This window comes from Rattus norvegicus, chromosome 2 (assembly GCF_036323735.1).
Source record: "Rattus norvegicus strain BN/NHsdMcwi chromosome 2, GRCr8, whole genome shotgun sequence".
In the NCBI taxonomy this organism is placed as follows: domain Eukaryota; kingdom Metazoa; phylum Chordata; class Mammalia; order Rodentia; family Muridae; genus Rattus; species Rattus norvegicus.
In genome coordinates this window covers 234,003,835-234,028,674 of record NC_086020.1, presented here as the reverse complement: position 1 = coordinate 234,028,674, position 24,840 = coordinate 234,003,835, and the positions used below count along the sequence as shown (strand labels likewise).

At 40.8% G+C, this 24,840-nt stretch overlaps 1 protein-coding gene across 1 annotated transcript; it reads right to left on the bottom strand.

Annotated features, from left to right (window-relative positions):
* Nucleotides 1–6,862: 6,862 nt before the first annotated feature.
* Gbp2 (guanylate binding protein 2) lies at nucleotides 6,863–22,948 on the bottom strand. The gene is given in 11 exon segments (NM_133624.2): nucleotides 6,863–7,421; nucleotides 8,802–8,995; nucleotides 9,276–9,378; nucleotides 11,086–11,298; nucleotides 12,678–12,958; nucleotides 14,447–14,689; nucleotides 15,036–15,232; nucleotides 18,174–18,283; nucleotides 19,088–19,215; nucleotides 19,875–20,085; nucleotides 22,793–22,948. Coding segments are annotated over 10 exon segments (1,776 nt in total). The 5' UTR covers nucleotides 20,071–20,085; nucleotides 22,793–22,948; the 3' UTR covers nucleotides 6,863–7,310.
* Nucleotides 22,949–24,840: the final 1,892 nt, after the last annotated feature.

The following is a 24,840-nucleotide window of genomic DNA, read 5'->3' as shown; positions in this document are numbered from 1 at the left end:
AGAATCTCAGGAGCAGAAGATTCCATAGAAATCATTGACTCAACTGTCAAAGATAATGTAAAGCGGAAAAAGCTACTGGTCCAAAACATACAGGAAATCCAGGACTCAATGAGAAGATCAAACCTAAGGATAATAGGTATAGAAGAGAGTGAAGACTCCCAGCTCAAAGGACCAGTAAATATCTTCAACAAAATCATAGAAGAAAACTTCCCTAACCTAAAAAAAGAGATACCCATAGACATACAAGAAGCCTACAGAACTCCAAATAGATTGGACCAGAAAAGAAACACCTCCCGTCACATAATTGTCAAAACACCAAACGCACAAAATAAAGAAAGAATATTAAAAGCAGTAAGGGAAAAAGGTCAAGTAACATATAAAGGGAGACCTATCAGAATCACACCAGACTTCTCGCCAGAAACTATGAAGGCCAGAAGATCCTGGACTGATGTCATACAGACCCTAAGAGAACACAACTGCCAGCCCAGGTTACTGTACCCAGCAAAACTCTCAATTAACATTGATGGAGAAACCAAGATATTCCATGACAAAACCAAATTTACACAATGTCTTTCTACAAATCCAGCACTACAAAGGATAATAAATGGTAAAGCCCAACATAAGGAGGCAAGCTATACCCTAGAAGAAGCAAGAAACTAATCGTCTTGGCAACAAAACAAAGAGAATGAAAGCACACAAACATAACCTCACATCCAAATATGAATATAACAGGAAGCAATAATCACTATTCCTTAATATCTCTCAATATCAATGGCCTCAACTCCCCAATAAAAAGACATAGATTAACAAACTGGATACGCAACGAGGACCATGCATTCTGCTGCCTACAGGAAACACACCTCAGAGACAAAGACAGACACTACCTCAGAGTGAAAGGCTGGAAAACAACTTTCCAAGCAAATGGTCAGAAGAAGCATTCTTCTGGAATAGCCATTCTAATATCAAATAAAATCAATTTCCAACTAAAAGTCATCAAAAAAGATAAGGAAGGACACTTCATATTCATCAAAGGAAAAATCCACCAAGATGAACTCTGAATCCTAAATATCTATGCCCCAAATACAAGGGCACCTACATACGTAAAAGAAACCTTACTAAAGCTCAAAACACACATTGCACCTCATACAATAATAGTGGGAGATTTCAACACCCCACTCTCATCAATGGACAGATCATGGAAACAGAAATTAAACAGTGATGTCGACAGACTAAGAGAAGTCATGAGCCAAATGGACTTAAAGGATATTTATAGAATATTCTATCCTAAAGCAAAAGGATATACCTTCTTCTCAGCTCCTCATGGTACTTTCTCCAAAATTGACCATATAATTGGTCAAAAAACGGGCCTCAACAGGTACAGAAAGATAGAAATAATCCCATGCGTGCTATCGGACCACCACGGCCTAAAACTGGTCTTCAATAACAATAAGGGAAGAATGCCCACATATACGTGGAAATTGAACAATGCTCTACTCAATGATAACCTGGTCAAGGAAGAAATAAAGAAAGAAATTAAAAACTGTTTAGAATTTAATGAAAAAGAAGATAAAACATACCCAAACTTATGGGACACAATGAAAGCTGTGCTAAGAGGAAAACTCATAGCGCTGAGTGCCTGCAGAAAGAAACAGGAAAGAGCATATGTCACCAGCTTGACAGCACACCTAAAAGCTCTAGAACAAAAAGAAGCAAATACACCCAGGAGGAGTAGAAGGCAGGAAATAATCAAACTCAGAGCTGAAATCAACCAAGTAGAAACAAAAAGGACCATAGAAAGAATCAACAGAACCAAAAGTTGGTTCTTTGAGAAAATCAACAAGATAGATAAACCCGTAGCCAGACTAACGAGAGGACACAGAGAGTGCGTCCAAATTAACAAAATCAGAAACGAAAAGGGAGACATAACTACAGATTCAGAGGAAATTCAAAAAATCATCAGATCTTACTATAAAAACCTATATTCAACAAAACTTGAAAATCTGCAGGAAATGGACAATTTCCTAGACAGATACCAGGTATCGAAGTTAAATCAGGAACAGATAAACCAGTTAAACAACCCCATAACTCCTAAGGAAATAGAAGCAGTCATTAAAGGTCTCCCAACCAAAAAGAGCCCAGGTCCAGACGGGTTTAGTGCAGAATTCTATCAAACCTTCATAGAAGACCTCATACCAATATTATCCAAACTATTCCACAATATTGAAACAGATGGAGCACTACCGAATTCCTTCTACGAAGCCACAATTACTCTTATACCTAAACCACACAAAGACCCAACAAAGAAAGAGAACTTCAGACCAATTTCCCTTATGAATATCGACGCAAAAATACTCAATAAAATTCTGGCAAACCGAATTCAAGAGCACATCAAAACAATCATCCACCATGATCAAGTAGGCTTCATCCCAGGCATGCAGGGATGGTTTAATATACGGAAAACCATCAACGTGATCCATTATATAAACAAACTGAAAGAACAGAACCACATGATCCTTTCATTAGATGCTGAGAAAGCATTTGACAAAATTCAACACCCCTTCATGATAAAAGTCCTGGAAAGAATAGGAATTCAAGGCCCATACCTAAACATAGTAAAAGCCATATACAGCAAACCAGTTGCTAACATTACACTAAATGGAGAGAAACTTGAAGCAATCCCACTAAAATCAGGGACTAGACAAGGCTGCCCACTCTCTCCCTACTTATTCAATATAGTTCTTGAAGTTCTAGCCAGAGCAATCAGACAACAAAAGGAGATCAAGGGGATACAGATCGGAAAAGAAGAGGTCAAAATATCACTATTTGCAGATGACATGATAGTATATTTAAGTGATCCCAAAAGTTCCACTAGAGAATTACTAAAGCTGATAAACAACTTCAGCAAAGTGGCTGGGTATAAAATTAACTCAAATAAATCAGTTGCCTTCCTCTATACAAAAGAGAAACAAGCCGAGAAAGAAATTAGGGAAACGACACCCTTCATAATAGACCCAAATAATATAAAGTACCTCGGTGTGACTTTAACCAAGCAAGTAAAAGATCTGTACAATAAGAACTTCAAGACACTGAGGAAAGAAATTGAAGGAGACCTCAGAAGATGGAAAGATCTCCCATGCTCATGGATTGGCAGGATTAATATAGTAAAAATGGCCATTTTACCAAAAGCAATCTACAGATTCAATGCAATCCCCATCAAAATACCAATCCAATTCTTCAAAGAGTTAGACAGAACAATTTGCAAATTCATCTGGAATAACAAAAAACCCAGGATCGCTAAAGCTATCCTCAACAATAAAAGGACTTCAGGGGGAATCACTATCCCTGAACTCAAGCAGTATTACAGAGCAATAGTGATAAAAACTGCATGGTATTGGTACAGAGACAGACAGATAGACCAATGGAATAGAATTGAAGACCCAGAAATGAACCCACACACCTATGGTCACTTGATTTTTGACAAAGGAGCCAAAACCATCCAATGGAAAAAAGATAGCCTTTTCAGCAAATGGTGCTGGTTCAACTGGAGGGCAACATGTAGAAGAATGCAGATCGATCCATGCTTATCACCCTGTACAAAGCTTAAGTCCAAGTGGATCAAGGACCTCCACATCAAACCAGACACACTCAAACTAATAGAAGGAAAACTAGGGAAGCATCTGGAACACATGGGCACTGGAAAAAATTTCCTGAACAAAACACCAATGGCTTATGCTCTAAGATCAAGAATCGACAAATGGGATCTCATAAAACTGCAAAGCTTCTGTAAGGCAAAGGACACTGTGGTTAGGACAAAACGGCAACCAACAGATTGGGAAAAGATCTTTACCAATCCTACAACAGATAGAGGCCTTATATCCAAAATATACAAAGAACTCAAGAAGTTAGACCGCAAGGAAACAAATAACCCTATTAAAAAATGGGGTTCAGAGCTAAACAAAGAATTCACAGCTGAGGAATGCCGAATGGCTGAGAAACACCTAAAGAAATGTTCAACATCTTTAGTCATAAGGGAAATGCAAATCAAAACAACCCTGAGATTTCACCTCACACCAGTGCGATTGGCTAAGATCAAAAACTCAGGTGACAGCAGATGCTGGCGAGGATGTGGAGAAAGAGGAACACTCCTCCATTGTTGGTTGGATTGCAGACTGGTAAAACCATTCTGGAAATCAGTCTGGAGGTTCCTCAGAAAATTGGACATTGAACTGCCTGAGGATCCAGCTATACCTCTCTTGGGCATATACCCAAAAGATGCCTCAACATATAAAAGAGACACGTGCTCCACTATGTTCATCGCAGCCTTATTTATAATAGCCAGAAAATGGAAAGAACCCAGATGCCCTTCAACAGAGAAATGGATACAGAAAATGTGGTACATCTACACAATGGAATATTACTCAGCTATCAAAAACAACGAGTTTATGAAATTCGTAGGCAAATGGTTGGAACTGGAAAATATCATCCTGAGTGAGCTAACACAATCACAGAAAGACATACATGGTATGCACTCATTGATAAGTGGCTATTAGCCCAAATGCTTGAATTACCCTAGATCCCTAGAACAAACGAAACTCAAGACGGATGATCAAAATGTGAATGCTTCACTCCTTCTTTAAATGAGGAAAAAGAATACCCTTGGCAGGGAAGGGAGAGGCAAAGATTAAAACAGAGACTGAAGGAACACCCATTCAGAGCCTGCCCCACATGTGGCCCATACATATACAGCCACCCAATTAGACAAGATGGATGAAGCAAAGAAGTGCAGACCGACAGGAGCCGGATGTAGATCTCTCCTGAGAGACACAGCCAGAATACAGCAAATACAGAGGCGAATGCCAGCAGCAAACCACTGAACTGAGAATAGGTCCCCTATTGAAGGAATCAGAGAAAGAACTGGAAGAGCTTGAAGGGGCTCGAGACCCCAAAAGTACAACAATGCCAAGCAACCAGAGCTTCCAGGGACTAAGCCACTACCTAAAGACTATACATGGACTGACCCTGGACTCTGACCCCATAGGTAGCAATGAATATCCTAGTAAGAGCACCAGTGGAAGGGGAAGCCCTGGGTCCTGCTAAGACTGAACCCCCAGTGAACTAGTCTATGGGGGAAGGGCGGCAATGGGGGGAGGGTTGGGAGGGGAACACCCATAAGGAAGGGGAGGGGGGAGGGGGATGTTTGCCCGGAAACCGGGAAAGGGAATAACACTCGAAATGTATATAAGAAATACTCAAGTTAATAAAAAAAAAAAAAAAAAGAGCACCAGTGGAAGGGGAAGCCCTGGGTCCTGCTAAGACTGAACCCCCAGTGAACTAGACTATGGGGGGAGGGCGGCAATGGGGGGAGGGTTGTGAGGGGAACACCCATAAAAAAGGGGAGGGGGGAGGGGGATGTTTGCCCGGAAACCGGGAAAGGGAATAACACTTGAAATGTATATAAGAAATACTCAAGTTAATAAAAATAAATAAATAAAAAAATAAAAATAAAATGTGAATTGCCTGCTATGAAAGAAAACAAGAATGTTGTATTTAAAACTTAAATGATAGATGTGACGTTAAAGTCATTCATATTTCCCAGAGTGAGTTGGTTTTGTCATTCTCATGGCATAGTAAATATAACTTGAAGACAGACAGTGTCTTCTCATACCAGTTCATGTTCAAAATTACTGCCATTTGGTCCTGATGATCAACCTGGGGATTCAGAGAGGAAAGACAATTGGGCTTAATTCCTGCCTATTGTTCTTTCAAATTCTCTGGTACTGTATACTTCTAGCTCTACCCTCTGACTTTAAAGGTGTGATTATTCATTACAGAAAAGCACACAACTAAGAAATGGCTCAACCTTTTGTAGCATTTCTGCCAGACTTCACACGGACATATTAGAGTGGTACAAATTGGCAGGGGGGAATTCCATGGAGAAAAGCATGAAGGTGCATTGATATTCATGTTCCCTTCTATCTCCTTGCACTCCAGATGGGACCAGTGCTGTTGTTCCTTCTCACTCCCTTTGCAAGCTAAGCAGGTCTGGCTGCTGAGGTCCCCTTCAAATCTGTTAAATGCATCCCACAATACACAGATGCTAGGACTGATGCTCTGAACCATAACATCAGAGAGTGGGTGGTGTGGGTTATGGTGAAACAGAAGAGATGGGTATATTTAAGGGCATACTGCCTGAAAGGAATGGCTAAGCTTGTGCATATAGGGTGTCTCTTGAATAGCTCCCTGGGGTTTCTAGACCTGCTTGCTCTTGTTCCCAAGAGAATGTTTGAGCTACATCACCAGCCCTGCAGTACTGATCAACTAACTCGTGAACCCTTATTAACTGAGGTTCTGTTTCCAAGATGTGCTTTCCAGTGCTAAGTAGTCAACTCTTCTGTTTACTACTAAGTAGCATCCTGAAACCTGCATCTGATCTGACACAGAAACACACAGGATTCCTGACCCCCTAGCTGTAGATGCTGAGTCATTTCTATGAGCACACATAGTGCTAACACCTAGGATTCAAGCCTGTATCAAGGGAATGTTGTGTCTATGGTGGTTATTCAGTGAGTTAATGTTTAATCAAAATGCATTGTCTCAGCCCGGGGTTTAATATGAGCACCAGCCAAAAACGTACACACAAAAGGTGTTTTTGTTTCTGTGTTTCTGTGATGAGAGCCATGACTTCAACGTCATCCTTGGTTGATGGCACTATTCCTATGAAATAAAGAGAAGGCAATCTAACACCCGGACTTAGAGTCCTGGATACTACCTAAAGATACAAAATAAATAACTTTATAGTTTATTAGGGTATTTTTTATTTCCTTAATGAACCACAAATAATAACACACGTTCAGAAACAACTATGGTAGGCTAATCAATTTTATTAACTCGTGCTCTTGCAAGACATTTGTCCTGAGAAAGTTCAAGACACACTGCCATAGTAGGGAGAAAGATCACAGGGAAAATGGAGATGGGATTTAGGTTTTGAAGGACTGTAGCAAAATGTCAAGGTCCTCAGAGAAAGGGAGTTTGTTTTGTAAGTTAATTAAAAGTTGCCTGCTCTGTAATTGCAGAAGTTGTACTGTAGGAAAGAGGAAAACTTAAGATTATAGAGGAGGAACATATGTGGCTGGGCGAACTTCTTCTGATGCTGCCCAGTGGTCAGACGGTGACCCCAAACTGGATTTGCATGTGATTGATTTTTGAGCTAAAATGAACGTAGTATCATAACAGCTGTTTCAAAGCCTAAAGGTGTCAGTCCACATATTCTGTGATGAAGAGTTTGGCAGAGAGGTTTGGGCCTCGGACCTTTAGAGTATGGTGCATTTCCCAGGTGATTGTCGTCTCTTCATGTTCTCAATCTCTCGAAGAAGTTTCTTGCTCTCGTTCTCGTATCCTTCCCTGAGAAATTTTTCCTGTTCCTAAAACAGAAATGGTAAACTCAGGTAGGGTTCCACACGCCCTAGTGTCTCATAGACTCTCCATTCACAGCTACACTAAGCCCTGGAGGACTCTGGTGTTTTTCTTGAAGCCTTTTCCGCCTTTAAAATTCTCCTGCACTCTGTCTCTGTGTGTCTCTGTCTCTGCCTCTCTCTTGACTCCTACAAAAGCTTTTTCCTTTGCTCTCTCCAGCTTTAGAAATGTAGCCCAACAGTCCTAAACACCAGCAGCTTACAACCCTGAGGTCCAGGTCTTATGTCCTTTGACTCATAGAAAGCACAATTCTCTATAAACTCAGCACCAGCTTTGCATGTTCTTTCTCGCCTCATCTGTGAGCTGTGTGGTGTGAACTCTCAACACATGGAAGAAGGTGATAAAGATGGGCTCAAACAAAATGGAAGGTCACGGCATGAATCAAAATCATGTTCAATCAAGGGATTTAATATACGCCCAACATGTTAGTGACAGAAACAGGGGACAGAAAGATATTGAAGCAACTGGGGTCTGCAGTCCTCACAGGAGACTCTGGACCACCATGGAGACTCAGCACGACTGTAGAGGAATGCAGAGTACTGCGATTCTGGTACTGAACCCCTGAGCTTCAGTGGGTAGATGGTTAGGGATGCTCCCCGAGAGAAGGTCATACTAGTTGGGTTCCATTCATTGAGAAAATAAGCTGTGCATTGTGTTAATTACCTTACATTTAATGAAATTACAATGTCCCCATCTAGCATACACACACACACACACACACACACACACACACACACACACACACGCACACAACAGTCTAGAATTATTAAATGGAAATAAGTAGGAGATACTTAAGCAATTCCTACACACTGTCTGTGGACAGACTAATAATGAGTTTCATCCAGCCATAAACAGCTCTTACTCATTAGACAGGGCTGGAGTTAAGCAGTGATGAGAAGAAAGTGTACCAAGAGTATCTGGACCATTTACTGTCCTGCAGGAGTCTTAATTCTGAAGGTCTTACTTCATAATCCAGGCTGACTTTGAACTAGTCATCCTCATGCCACAGCCTTTTGATCAAATTGCATTTTGGTTTTCTTGCTTGATTTTTACATTTATTTATGTTATTTTAAGTGATGAGTGTTTTGCCTGTGGCGTATGTAAATTTACTACATATATGCAGTGCCTGCAAGAGGCCAGAGAAGGACCGATTCCCTGGAAAAAGAATTATAGAGTGTTGGGAACTACTGTGAGGATGCTGAGAACAAGACCTGGGTCCTCTGCAAGAGAGATTAATGCTCTTAACTACTAAGATGTTTTTCCAGCTCTCTGATACTCTTATTTTTGATTGGGGCACAGGAATGTACTCAGATGAGATGGTATATTACCCGAAGTTTAAGAGCTATGATGTTGTCCTGTTCTTCTATTAACTTTTTCTGTTCCTCCTTCATCTTCTCAGTCAGCTGTCTCACGTGCTCCTGGTAACTCTCTTCCTTCTGCTGCATCATCAGCTCAAACTTCTCCTGCTTCTCTGCTAACTCTCTGTTTGCAGCTTCAGCAGTTTCAGCCTTAATCCGTTCCACTGACGAAAAGAAGCAAAGAATACAAAGATTAAACTGTATCAGTTTCCTTTGATTTTTTTATCTCCTTTAAAAAAATTATCTTATCTTCCATAGAATTTCTTGTGGCAACTTTTGTATGGAATAACCAATTAATAACAGATAACTGTGCATGTCAGTTAACAAAAGAACAGCATGAATGATCCTTGCCATTCTTCCCCACAATTGAAGATTCCATAAGGAACAATATTGCTAAATGTGTCAAGAGCTTCCACCATCTGTAGTGTCTTCAGTAGTTCTCACCTTCAATCTCCTTTGCTGCCTCCGTGAGTGACTGATCCGTCTTTAGAAGTGTTTCAACAATGTCTTCCTTGGACTCAAAGTACTTTTTCAGCACCGCTTCTGCCTATTAGCATAGAATAAGTTGAAGACAAGCCAATGTGTCTGTTAATTGACACTGATGTTAATTGATTTCAACCATTAATTGAGCTGCTATGTAGCAATCCAAATAGCTTCCTAAGTTTAATGGACCTAAAACTGACTTAGAGAATGCCCCAACCCAAATCCTATCATTTCCCAATCCCATCTTTTAGTATCTCATAACTCTTTTCAACAAGTTGGTATCTTTGATCTCTTTTCTTATCTGCTTCACAAAGCTCTTATGAGCTGATCATGTCTGTTTTAGCTTCCAAAATGTAACATCAGCTTTTTGTTTGTCATCTTTGCATCTAAATCTCAGAGCCCTAGACTTGCCTCTGCTTAAACTACTGCTCCAGGCCATTTATCCTGGCGCATCTACAACTTTCCCAAGTTGCTTTGAGAATGCAACTGTTACTAAATGTTCAAAGATGACTTTACAGTTCAGGCAAAAGAGCATCAGGCATTTTTTCATTGTCATCCAAGAGGTTCGGTGTCTGGATTGTGATCTTTTGACCTATCTCAACTTTGTCCATTACCTTCCAGAATATCAGGACGTTTGCTATATCTGAAATATGCATTCATTTACTTTTGCAGGCTATTTTTCTTGTTTGAAATTTCCATCCCCTATATAGACAATGGTTTTTCTAATGTCTTTGAACGATTTGCTAAATCTTTACCTCATGGTTTATCAAAAGAGTAAATTACAGTATCTCATAAATATGGGGTATACATGGGACTAAATTATTTTGAAAGGTGTACAATCAGAAAAGTCATGGTGCACCTTCAAAATCTTAAGAGGAATTGGTGCACTATTCTTTTGTCCTTTTGTCCCCCCTTTTTGTTTCAGGTTATGAATCTGCACTTGATCTTAGCCAAAAGGCCGAGAAGCGATCAGGTTATGAATCTGAAGTAGAGCCTGACTCTCTTGCAGCTATCTTCGAGCATGGATTCAGCCCGGAGATGGCATTCCTGTATTAATGTTCTTGTGGAGAAGAAAGGAAGACGCTTGGGAACAAGTAGGTGTAGAGCCAACACAGAGGCACTGAGTTCTTCCTACTTGACTTATTGACTAGAAGTAAAAGAAGAAATATCCAGACATTTAAAGTACATTGTTATTTGTAGACAATACAAAGTCAAACCCATTGTTAAATTCTATTGCCAGTGCAGAATAGTTTAGATCTGATGGATCCACATGATGTTGACTGTAGTTGCATTCAAGGTGCAGTGCTCATTAGCTGTGAGTCTTTTGCTTTACTCTGCCTCATTTTCTGTTTCACTTTATAGCTGCACTAAGAATAATGTGTGGTTTGTGTGGTGGTGTGAGAATTAAGAGAATCAATTTCTGAAACACAGGTAGAGCAATCTAAGTGCTAACTGCTATTTCCACTGTCATTACTTTTAACCACCTTGTCTCTTACAACCTGGGAAGCTCTACACAAGGCCAAAGAAATTGTTTTAGACAATTAGATGACCAAATGGTTGAGTGAGTGAGTGAATTCTACAAACATTTCTAAGAGATTCAGTTGTGCTTCCAAGGAGAAATCTGCTGGCTCTCTCACAGCTGGCTGTCTGCCTAGATGAATGTGAGACAAGGTCACCCTCCACCAACACCATTGTACCTTTCTCATTCTCAGTGGCATCTGGAAGAGATTCCTCACCAAGACCTCAAAGTGGTACCAACTACTTGATTTACCTCGAGCCCCTTCCCAGGAGCCTGGTTATACTTCTTCTCTAGCTCTTGTCTCATCTGAAGGAAGAGGAAGTAACCTCCTGGTTTGGAAAATGTCCCTTGTTTTACTTCTTCTTCCAGAGGTCCAAAAATATCCTCTATCAGATCTGAACAATGAGCTGATGATACATCCGAGTTCTTCTTAATAAAGGCATCTCGCTTTGATATCAGCAGGTTCTGAGTAAGGACAAAATCACAAGGATGACTGAGAGGTGAGAGATAACACAGCAGACTACTGGAGAATGTCTAAATAGGCTCTTCATCTTCTTGTGAGAATCTCCCTGAGGAGGGAAGGTACTGGCTATAGAAACTGACACTTCAAATTTGATTTCCTAAAGGCCTTTATCTCTGTTTTCCTGCTTCAGAGATACTCCCAGAGCACAGGGGTCCCTTCTCAGGAGGGAAGCCTTTATTCAAGTCTTCAATTGAAGGAATATTCAGAGCTAGGTGGGCCTGTGTGGACTTCCAGAACTCATCTCTTCAAGGTTTCATAACCTTGTGATTAGTGAACTAAGGTTTCCTTGTCTATAAGGATAGAGCAGCCATATCACTCTCAGACATCTCCTGTCGGACTGTGAGGAGCTCTATGGAAATACCCAGGAAAGAGCAATGGGCTAGGTGATACTCTTTAATATGGGAATATCCCCCTGTATTTTCTCACCATATAGCCAAGAAAGCACTGAAGATGATGTGAAGAGCACATTAGTGTTTGGGAAGCATAACAGAAGAGTGATCTCTCCTAAAGGGCAGCTCTTTTATCTCCGTCAGATTAGAGAGCCATCAATTTCCTCTTCACATTGACTTTGCTGTTTTATCAGAACTGATGAATGAAACCACAAGTCCTTTGTTAAAATCCTGCCTTTGTAATCCAAAAGCATTACCACTGGTCAAATGGCCAAACGTCTTATGATTGGTTTCTCATTACAGGGGGAAACACAATGACGTATTCCTTAAAAATAAAACTACAGGGCTGGAGAGATGGCTCAGCAGTTAAGAGCGCTGACTGCTCTTCCAGAGGCCCTGAGTTCAAATCCCAGCAACTACACGGTGGCTCACAACCATCTGTAATGTGATCCTATGCTCTCTTCTAGTGTGTCTGAAAACAGCAACAGTGTACTCATATAAAAGAAAGGAAGGAAGGAAGGAAGGAAGGAAGGAAGGAAGGAAGGAAGGAAGGAAGGGAGGGAGGGAGGGAGGGAAGGAGGGAGGAAAGAAAGAAGAAAAGACACTTTAGCTGCAGCCTCATAGACATCCAGCCCTCAAAACCTTATTTTTATAAAAAAAAAAAGAATAAACACTACATTAGGTTAAATATAAAACTCTCTAAGAATAAAAATATGCATTATGAAAAGGCAAATAAATGATCCTTTGTAAATGCACTTGTGCAATTCCCTCAATGGCTGAGAACGTGGCTCCCAGAAGAATCTAATCTTTCAATAATCACTGTAAATATGTGTGTATCATTGAGTGTCAGTGCCTTGAAGACTAAGAAAAATACCCATCCCTCCAAGGGCCCATGTTTTTCTCTGTCTTATGATTTTGGATACCACACCTACCCCTAATTCTGTCTGGAACTTCTGGTCTACATCCTTGAAAGAATTCTTTAGGAAGATCTCAATGGCCTCCCTCTCAATCAGCCTGTGCAGGTCTAGCAGCTCCTGGAGGGTTTCTGTGGGCATCTGGATTTTCTGATTCATCTGTTCTTCATAGTGGGTGATGGCCTTTTGTACTGCAGCTGAGTTCTCTATCTGGGCCAAAGTCAGGACTGCACTCTCCATGCAGGGGAGAGACCCACTGCTGATGGCACCAACATAGGTCTGCACCAGGCTCTTTAGACCTACAAAAGACCAAGTAAAGAGAACAGCTGTCAGTTGGTAGAGAGATCACTCTACATACAGTTTTTAGAATTCGCTAAAAAATGCAGCAATATAATAGTTTATTAACCATAATGGTATTAAATCCTGTATTTGTTTGATTGTTCGTTTGTTTGTTTTTTGGTTCTTCATGTTTGAAAGATAGATACTGGACTCCGTGGGTTCTAGTACTGGGGAAGAAGAACTATGGTGATAAATTCGGTTCTGTTACTATTCCTCCTTCCTCTCTCCCCATTTTCTTTCTTTCCTCAAATTCATTTGTCCTTTCACTCTTAATTGATTAAAAAGAGAAAGAAAAAAAAAAGCCAGAGTGACAGCTTTGCCATTTATGCTGACTTTATTGCTTTTGAAAATGGTGTTTCCTTCTAGTCCTTTCTCTGGTCCATAAAATGGATCAACCCAGACGCTCTCCCACAAAGCTATACATTGATCAGGAAATCATCTAGGGTTTCTCAGAGCTTTGCTGATGGATTAAAAACAATCACACTCCAGGTATCTGTTCTGCCCTTTGAGGCACCACAACATGTTGCATGCAGAACACTCAAGAGAACTATGCATGTAGACTAGAAAGTATTGCCTTGTTTACCCCAGAATCCCTGCCTTCCAGATCCTCCATGGAGCTTAGAACAACAATGATGTACTGAAGTCATGTCCCTGTCCTTCCAGGGTACCATCCTCCCACACTTCTTCAATGGGGGCACTCTCGTGTCCACTCTCATCTTTCAGTCAGCTGACTCTTACTTTCTTGAAGTTGGAAAGTTGTTCTCTAATCTGTGCCTTCTTCTGTTACATTTGGACATTAGCTTTTACCCTCTCTCCCTCTGGGTGACTCCTACCCACTCCCATCTTCTCCTTATCCATCAGCTTCACAAAACACCCTGCTTTCTGCCCCCAGGAACTTAAGCCCAACTGGCTTAGACCCCTGACTCCCAAGTAGCAGCCCCGTATTTTTAATTAATTATGTGAATTGTTATTTATCTGTATGAGTTTGGGGGTTTGGTTGGTTGGTTGTTTCCTTTTAAAGTGTCTTTTGGATGTGTTGTGCTGGAAGGAGGAGAAAAAGCATGTCTGTTTACCCCTCATTATACTCAATAATTGGCTCTTCAAAGTCATTACCAAACATTTTATTCATACATGAAAGTTGCAGCCCTTAGTGGCAAGCTTCATAAACTTTTATTAATTCTTTTTGTATGGGGAAACCACAAGCTATGGTAAAGGTTTTTAGGGTTGAATTAGGTTCTAGTTATTTCCCCCTTTTGTCTTTTGCTATTACAGATGTGAAATGGTGAGAAATGCCTTTAAGTCGCCAGGAAATTCCACCATGTGATGCATGTAATACATGTTCAATGACATCAACTAATGACGTTTGGTCTGGTTGGAAGTGGCTCCCTGAGTATCCTCTACAGTGAAAAGAAGGAAAATCAATGTGAGACATAAAAGGGATGACTTACGTGGCCCATTGACTATGATGCCACCAGACAGAGTTTTGACAGCAGAGTAACTGAAGATATACGAGGTGAATTCTGCAACTTGTTCTACAAACTCACTACACAGCTCCTCCTCCCCCAGAGTCTCCAGTTTGCAGAGTTGCTTCCTCAGAGCAGGTCTGTCAAAGATGAAACACTTCCTCTTCGGAAAGAATTTCCTGATGCACAGTCGAGGCTCATTAAAGCTTTTAGTTTTCTTATCAGCTCCTGCCAGAATTAGAATTAGATGTAGTGAACTTCGAATGAATTATTTCTATATATGACACTGCCAGTTCCATAACTTCACAAAGCCTACGTAAGCTGTAGAAGACCCAATGAAGAATGAGCGACACAAACTTAAAGGAATGGGAAAGAAAACATCCTTTCTCTAAGAAGATGTAGCTTGTGAAATTTCAAATAGAACCCAAGTGACTCCACTAAGTTGTGTTTTCATTTCCTATAACACCAGTTAGGATAACACAACTAAAAAATCAAGACCTTTGCTAACCAGGCAGAAATGACATTCATAAATTGTTTTCTGTTTGTTTCAGAACATTCCACAAGGTCCAGGTACCTTTCTTCAGGGTCAGCGAATGCTCCAGGTACTCATCAGGAGTGACAAGTTTTCCATTGACTTCCAACTCCAGGGAGAAATCTCTCAGAGCCCACACAAAGGTTGGAAAGAAGCCCACAAAGTTAGCAGAGTCGTCTATCCCACTCTGATCAGGTGATGACTTTGACTTGATAAGATCAGTCAGCTCTGTCACATAACTGGCATGCTAAGTTAAGAAAACTATAAAAACAAGTTTATTATTTTATGATAAATAGTCTATCAGTGCCTCCCCAAATTAATGCGGTTTTCTTGTTTGTTCGTTTAGCTGTGTCAGTCAGTTTTTGTCGATTTTAAAGGGAATAGATTTTAAAGTTAATGAAAAAATGCTGCCATCATAGATTTTACGGTGTAACAGACAGAGACAGAAACAAAAACAGTACAAAGTGAATTATTTCAAAATCTCAGATATTTACTACCATTTTGGTGTAGCAAAATGCCTTAGCCTAAAGGCTAGAAAATAAGGGTGTAGTTTAGTTACTGAGAGACCTTCATGTGCCTTCTGCTGTACTTGTTAGCAGAAATCTAAACCAATTAGAGGAGCCATCCATGAAAGCCCCAGTGGAGAGACTGGAGAGATAGGTCAACGGTTAGAAGCAGTTAATGTTCTTGCAGAAGACCTGAGTTCAGTTCCCAGTACCCATGCCCAATGACCTACAACTTGGTGACATTAAAGTTTCAGAAAATATGACCCTTCTGCTCTCAGCAAGCAGCTCATATGCAGCAACACACACATGTTGGGGTCCAGGAATTGCCTCACACACCACACACACACTGATCTCAGTTAGACAGGGATAGATGATTGGGCATACACCCCAGCACTGGCTGCCCAGGGCCATAGTCCAGATTCAGGAACTGAACCATGACATTCAGTTCAGATTCTACAGAGTTTTTAAGCCCCAAATCTACAAACATCTGTGCCAAGAAATTTCACCAATCAAGATTTAGGGAAAGCGGAATTTCATTGGGAACATGTCTTTTTAGTATACTTATTCTGCTCCCATTGGTTGGGGTATTCAATTGTGGCAGGGGACTTGCCTTGTCTAACATTTATGTCTTACCTTGCCAACCATGACGTCAATTACCCACGTGCCGGGCTCTTTCCACATAGTTGGATGCCAGATCCCAGGGTCATGGGAACTTAAACTTTACTAGACCACTACTCAAAAACTAAGTCTTATTCCAAATAGTTTCTTCTACTGGGGCAGGTGTCTCTCTTATGTTGGGGTCAATTCCAGGGGCAGCTTTTACCTTAAAAGCTGATACACAGGTGCAGGTAATGCTGCTGGGTGGTTGGTTCAGATTCAAGCTTATTGTGAATAACTATATAAAACTAATGACTTCTATCATGATTGGTTTCCAAGAGCACAGAACATAACAGAAAAAATAATTGATCTTGGCATTCGAAAGTTTCCTACAAACAACAGAAACATATGAGAAAGTTTCCTTATACTGGCAGGCTAGCCAGGTAACAGTTACCTAGGCCTTAACAACACAATTCATAGTAATGAAATGAAACTTCTATTGGGATAACATTCCAGATAGTCATCAGAACCCCTGTGATAGAAACATATGAGGGTATGTAACATGAGTATGAACTCTGCTGCATAGGGCACAAGCACTAAGGAAATAGGAGGCAGGATATGTAAGTTTGAAGGCTAAAGTAAGAAGTTTCAAGTTTGTTTTCCACTAAGTAGGAAGCCAGTGGTGGATTTTGAAGGTAGAAGACGTTGATATGACAGTATTTCAAGAGGTCACACTGTTGCAATCCCAGCTGACAGCTGAGACTGACAGGGAAGAACATTAGAATCAGGTTAAACACAGGCAAGATAGTGAGACTGGTCTAGGGACAAAGCCATGCTCATAAGTTTTAAACATCTGTGATCGAATACTTTCTAGGATATGAAGGAAAGGACGAAGATGAGGTTTGGAGCAGAACAACTTTGTGGAACATGCTGGAATGTGCTATAAAGGGGAAGGTTGGGGAATTGCTTTTGTAAATTTGGAGATGAAATCGTCTCTTAAAGATCTACACAAAGATGAGAAAATTGAATTCTTCACAGTTTTAAAGAGAAATTTGATGGTGACTGAAATATAAGCATGCAGAAACACGTCAGACAGAATAATATTACCTGGGGTTTTGGAGTAAAGAATGACTAAAAGTACAGCAAGCAATGAGCTGTGACACTCAAGGTCCTCAAAGTAAATGGAACTGTTAGCCAGAGAGGGAAGTGAACTCTTACGAAATAATCAAGTCCTAGGTCAAGAACCAAGTGGTTCTAAAGAGAAAGAATTGACATTTGAAATGTGGCTGAGGGATCAGATAATCTGGCTTCTGATTGAGCATAGGGGTATAAAAAAGAATGCAGTTTGACACCTGAGGTTAAGGTCATGGATACGCTGCTGGTATTGACAGTGACTAAGAGTCAGTAATTGGGAAGGGAGAAGAATGGATGGCGGTACCCGGAGGAAGAACCAGGAGAGAATAATGAACATCAGAATCTATTGGCTATCAGCCGCCAAACAGCAAGGAATAAAGTCTTCAGTAAAGAGGGCTGTGTGGACTAGGGGTTTGATAAAAGGAGGTGGTGTGGTTTGAGGGGAGTGGCTTCAAAGGAGATCATGTTTCCAATGGCAGAGGATGAAGAGATGATTGACCTGTAGATGGGAGAAACATTGATGACTGACACTGGAAGTACAGGCTAAAGAGCAATCATCATCTCAGACCCCTTGATGAGTTTGCAGGATGAATATTACCTGTAGCATTCCCTGGGAAGTTAGGATCTTACTAACATTTAGAGATAAGGATAACACTGATTACTGAGAACGTGAGTTCCGAATCATGTTGAGGATTTGGACAAATGCAGGATATTGAGACAGAGAGGGATGATCTCAGCAGTGTGCCACCCTGTCTATGGCAATGTATGATGTAAGAAATTTGAATTTGTAGTAGAAAGTGGGGCAAACTCACATGAGGAACATCAGAGGATTTGTTAATGAGACTTAAAAATACTATGGTCCTTGCCTGCTTATCTACCTGATGTAATGATGATGCTGTTCTTTCTAGGTTAAGGACTATGCTAGACCACAGCAAAAGGATACTGCAGCTGGTCCATGGCCTGCTGGTTGATGGTTCCCATGCTGTTGTAGACGAAGGTGCTGCTGAGGAGGACTGCCAAGGCAAAGATCCAGCAGTCGTTCTGGTTGTCTCCCTACAGGTCAGTGAGTGAAGAACAGTGACTAAGAGACTGCCCATCAACTCAGCTGGGCAAAGAAGACCTTTGTCCCCCATCAACTATGACATCAACAATAAGTCATTTCTAACAAATAATAATTTTCTAGCTCTACAATGATTTTATGAATCTTCAATTCATGCTTTATAATTCAAATAAGACAATGTACATCCATGTATATGAGATCATGAAGGACATTCACTTTTAAAAAGTCATGATGGTCAGTTACAACAACCTAAACTGGCCTGCTGGATTTCACTCACAGACATGTTGTGTATGATAAGGGCCATTTAAGCACTAGTGACCATAAGGTCTTTCAGTACGAGTTTTATTTGTCTCAGATTGGGCAGAGTAGTAACTCATGATTCTCCATAAACAATGATATTGTTAAAAGTTTTGCATTGTCATAATCTTACTGATGATCCTTTGTGGAAGTGATTATTTTTTAGTAAAACCTATTTATTAATTCTTTGAGAATTCAAAACATTGTACTTTCATCATGGAACTACACTGAATAGTCAGCCATGTTTAAAGCACATATAGACAAGTTCAGGTTGTCATTAGCAGTTTCAACCAAAATATTCTATTTTGATCTGAAAGAAAAATGACTTAAAATGTTGTTAGCTATCATTTAAAGGCTGGTCTATGATTCTCAGCTCTTAGACAAACTTGAAGAACAGCACATTCATCTAATTTTTTAGAAGCATAAATCCAGGAGTGGTGTGGGTACTGCAAGGGGGACTACTGACAAGTTACAAGTAGAATCTGAAAGACTTTTTTTACCTTCTCAACATCTTCAAGGCCCTCGGTGTCAAGCAGAACTAGGGTTTGCCCTGCCTTCTTGGGGTGAGGCACACACCACATCCAGATGCCCTTGGTGTGAGACTGCACAGTGGAGCCCAGGGAGAAGCCTGCAAGGCGGAATGGGCAGGTGATGGGGAGGGGAGTAAATGAAGGTGCCTCCTGATACTGAGTTGAAAATTAACATACTTATATTTGAAAGAATAAAATGACTTCAAGTACTGATTATACTACTAGCCTAGGAATAGGGGATTTGTAATACCTAATGCTGATCAATATATTCACTTCTTAAAGGTAGAAACTTGTTTCTCCCATGTTGACAGTCTAGTAAATGTTTTATAATTCATCACTAAGGATTTTAGCCAGGTGGTGGTGGTGCACATCTTTAAATCCCAGCATTTGGGAGGCAGAAGTGGGCAAATCTCTAAGTTCCAGGCCAGAGTGCTCTATACAGCAAGTTCCAGAACAGCCAGAACTATAGAGAAACCCAGTCTCTAAAGTAAAATTTAAAAAAAAAAGAAGTTAATGTTCTCAATTGCTATATTAGTTTTTTCTCTAAAACACGTCATGCCTACTATGCCTTTCAGTTAGAAAGTAAAGATACTATGTGGGTAAGAATGGCTCAACAAGGAGAAATTCCCCTGGTGGAGAGTGCTATCCTTTCCTAATCCTCCCTGTCTCCGACACACTTTCCTCACATCTGCTTTCAGGATGCTGGTGATGTGAATGAACAGAAGGTACCCAACATAGCTTTACTGGTGGCACTCACCTGTTCTCTTCCCAGCCAATTTGTTCATCAGGTAGGATTTGCCTGTGCGGTAGAGGCCCACGATTGCCACCACCACCACAGGCTGGTTGATGGCAGACAAAATCCTCAGAGCCTCCTGGTTGATCACTAGGTGAGCCTCAGTGTTCTCAATGAGGCACATGGGTTGTAACATGTGGATCTCCGAGGCCATGTCCATGGTGCTCTTTTGTCTCTAAGAAGAAGATAAATTGGACCACAATTTCTAGTCAGGTGGATGAACTAAATATTACGTACTAAAATTTTCCTTCTTTGAAATGTGTTCCTTGTGTACTTCTAAGAGTTCTGGGTGCCTGTATGGCTGACTTATAGATTGGTCTACTATTTCTATTTAAAGACAACTAATTTGAAGTTCACAGATGACCAGAAAAGGTATGTACTGGGTTCTAGAGGCTGCATATACCATTTCCCCAGCTTTGTCCAATCCAAGTACCCTACATACCCTGAGTGTAGTGGCTGACTGGGTTTACAGGATTTTTACCAACACCTCTAATGAGGCTGCATACCTTATACCTCCTAAGTCAGAGTTTTACTAATGCCCTTTTTCTGCTTCCTGACCTAATCCAGGATCCCTTCTTCATCCTCAAATCTCTTCAGCTTCTTTTTATCCTCAGTAGATCCTTGTTCTTTATCCTTCATTACATGATAGCTTAGAGGAATAGACAGCCATTGTTTTGTAGAGTACCCTTCCTTAATGTTAGCTTGAAATTCTACTGGTATCTAAAGGGGAAGAAGGCCCCCATCAAAGGATGAACGATGTGGACATGACTTACTCTGATAGTACTCTTTTCAATATGGTCTCTTAATTAAGGGGCTACCTGTCAAGAACTGTTCACTGTTCTGTAATCAAAATCATCACTTGAATAGCAAATAAATACTTGGAAAAATGTTTAGGATTTAATCACCAGGGAAATAAAGGTGAAAAGCGCATTGAGGTCCCATCTCACCCCATTGAGAATATCCTGCATAAAGAAAACAAATAAGAAGGGTTTTCAAGGGTATGGAAATGAGAGCCGTCTGCATTGCCAGTGGGATTGTAAACTGCTGGGACCACAGTAGGAAGCAGCATGGAGATTCCTCAAAAAATGATTAGAACCACCAAATGACCAAATATCCCCCCCCATGTGTGTGTGTGTGAGGGTGTGTGTGTGTGTGTGTGTGTGTGTGTGTGTATGTGTGTGTGTATGTGTGTGTGAGTGTGTGTGTGTAGATGTATATGTATGTACGTGTGTGTGTACATGTGTAGCTATATATGTGTGTGTGTAGGTATATACATATGTTTGTGTAGGTATATAAATATGTGGGTGTAGGTATGTGTATATATGTATACATAGATGTATAGATATATGTAAAAAGATAGATGTGTACATATGTATAAATATACAGATATTTGAAGCTGCCTTTAGAAAGACACTTAGTACACTCAAACCCCACCGTACTTCATGTAGTTTCACCACTTCTTTCTGCGTCTTCTAACAGTTCAAGCTTATAAATTAACCACTGTAAAATCTGCTTACAGATGACTGTCTCCTCTCATCATGCCAGATATTAACTGGGGATCAACAACAAGTAGGAGTATTGCTCATACTTACATCCACTCATTCATTCATTCATTCATTCATTCATTCCTTGGGTTGCAGTACAGACTGCTAAGTACTTATTTCATTCCGGCTGCTGTAGTCCTTTGTGGCCATTCCTAATGTTATTGCCTGGCTGGTTCCCTGTGTTCACTGAGGCTCCTTCAGCTGCATCCTGTGCTTGCCTGGCAGACTTCCATGACATTCCCAGTGCCATGGTACTTTCTGCTACCACAGAGTCTTCCAGCTCATATCTTTCCTATGTTGCCCTAGAGTTGAGATTCCTCCCAAAGCTTTGGCTCCTTCCAGTACACAATGGTAGTTATAGCAAAAATATCACATGGTGTGTATTCATTGCTTCGAGATGAAGCAGTTCTTCTGGAACATGAACTCATGAAGTCTTTGAACTTATGTAGTCACAGCCGCTGTGGCTGCCTATAGAAAACCCACATAAAGCTGGATGGTTGTTGCCACATGCCTTAAACCCAGCACTGGGGAAGCAGAGGCACACAGATCTTTGAGTTTGAGGACAGCTTAGTCTACACAGTGATTCCCAGGACAGTCAGGGCTACACTATCTTGAAAAACAAAACAAAACAAAACAAAACAAAACAAAAAAAGAAGAAGAAATAAGAAAGCCTGCATAATATCCAGCAGTCAAAATTCCACCATAGATATGTGAGAGGCTCAGGAAGCCCCAAGCATAACTTGGGTGGTATTTGGCAGGTAATAGCTGCTAGAAAAGATAGGGTTGCTTTTCTTCAGTGATATGGCCCCTGGTAAGTTACCCAAACTCCACTAGGTGGCCTTATGCCCACACCTGAATGAGCTGCAGTAAGGACTCAATAGGACATGAAACTGGGTAGCAATCAAGTGGGGGATGGGTAGGAGGAGATGAAGAAAAGAGTAGGGAATATATACAATCAAAACCACATGACATACATGATGTTCTCAAGGAGCAAATTTTGTATAGATATAGATATATTCAAAATAATATACACAAAGATTTTATAGCTCCATAGATTACCAACGGGAGAACTGTCGCTTTTTACACTGGTAGACACTGAAAACAAGTTCAGGGATTCTGTCTGAGTTTCATTAGACAGTAAAGATAATCTTTAAAAAAAAAAAGCAATATGAACCTTAAAACACGTATGCCTTCAGTGTGGAGTCTTCTTAAGCAGACTTTATTTTGCCATGGACATTAGGGGAAAGGCTACCTCTGTCAACCAGACCAGCCCCCACTCACATTCAGCCTCCAACCAGCAGTCTACTAAATGCTTTTCCACCCCTGCCTCTGTCTTACCTTAAACGAAATTCTTTAGAGAAGAATGCCTGACAGGTTCAGGGTCAGGCTGCTGATCACTCTGTCCTTTTTCACGGGCTCTGTGGCAAAAACCCTGTCATAACCTAGGAAGTTCCAAATTGTCTCCAGAGAACTTGTGAAGAGTTAGATCTTTTATAGAGAAACGCTTAAGACAATGAAAGTGAAACTAAAAAACTTCCTAATGGGTTGGGTTAGAAGGATGACTCAACCACAATGGGGGGAGTGAGGGGTTTGCTCCTCAGAGAAGGGCTCAGGGATTTCTCAAGTAGAAACTGCCAAGTGGTGCAGTTTTCCACCACAGTTCTCACAGGTGTTTACAATCCAAGGTGATGGCTTACTGAAGAGGGTGTGGCTCTGAAATCGCTTACTGAAGAGGGTGTGGTTCCAAAATCCCTTACTGAAGAGGGTGTGGTTCCAAAATCCCTTACTGAAGACGGGGTGGTTACCTTAGTTTAGGTCCTTTTTTGTCTGTGCATTAGTGTTTTGGGAAGTTGCAAGCCCCACTGAGCTGGGCAGTTACCAAGAGATTGTACAATTCGGAAGAGGACCTGAATGGTTTCAAGACCATTTCTCTGTACTGTGAAAGAGTGAAGATGGGAAGAAAGGGGTTAGAATTAGAAAGAGCAATGAGGAGGGGCTGGGGATTTAGCTCAGTGGTAGAGCGCTTGCCTAGGAAGCGCAAGGCCCTGGGTTCGGTCCCCAGCTCCGAAAAAAAGAACCAAAAAAAAAAAAAAGAGCAATGAGGGAAGAAGGAAGGAAAAAGAGGAAAGGAGAGAGGAAAAAGTATCACTGAAAGTGAAAGTGAACCTGAGTTCCTTTAAACAAATGCTGGGAAATCAGCTGACTCCTTTGTTCCTTCATTTGCCTTTTGGACTAGAATAATCTCCGTTAACATTATATACACTCCCCAAACAATGTCAGCATCTCTTAAATGTTCCTCAGTCAGTAAAGTTTTAAGGGTAAACAAAAGGGATACTTTTTTGGTTTCTAAGCTTAAAGGGGCGGGGTTTCCAGTCTTGTTTTGCAGTGTGTTTCCTTAGAAAGAAGTGAGTCAGAGCCCTGACCCCTAAACTACTGAGTGTAAATTACTTCTCTCAGAGGCTGAGGGAAGCCACTATTGCTCTAAAATTCTGAAACAGAGGTCTGTGAGTCTCTGAACTCAGGCTTGGAATGGCCATGGAGTTGAGGAGTCACTGGCACTGTGGCTGTGAACAGTGTCCAAAAACTGTGCTTTGAAGTTCTGAAGGCATCTAATTAACTCTCAGGCTGGTCTACCCACTGACTGGTACTTAAAACCTTCCTTGGACCTAAAATAAATCAGACAATAGGCCAGACTCAAAATTTTCTGGGTACAAGTGTTGAGCTCTTTCTACAAGCACACATGATACCAGCATGCACTCAAAAGTATGCTACAGAAACATGATACCACCCACTGCTCGTCTATAAGTTAGTGTATCGCCAGAAGGGTTTCTTAAAAGCCCTGGGTTTAATGCCACCACCAGAAAAATAATGATACAGAAAGTGTCTTTGTGTCTCTGTGTTCCATAAAAGGAATGATCCCCATGACTATGCCATCTCCTTTGTGAGGTACGGTAACTCGAAAGGTTCAGCTGCAGAGTTGATGCCCTCATCATTGGAAGCCTGGGTGACAGCTGAGAGTCTTCAAATGCACGCCCCTCTTAGGGGAATTCAGCAGAGGATTCTATCACATTATGAACAATGTATACCATGCATTTGAAACACTTATGGTAGGCTGATCATTTTTGTATTAACGGCTTTCACTTACCCCATGCTTCTGCTACATTGTAGAAAGCATTTAACCTCAGAGACTTGCAAATTACGTCATAGCAGCAAAAGGCAGATAATGGTGCAGCTTGGTTTCAAAAGAGGTGGGACTGTGCTCATGATTCTCAGAAGAATGGGAAGAAATTTAATTTGAGTTATCCATTCTGTGACTGTGGAAGTCATTCTAAAAACTCTTAGAAGGAGAAAGGGATTTTAAAAAATTAAAAAGGGAGATTAGAAAG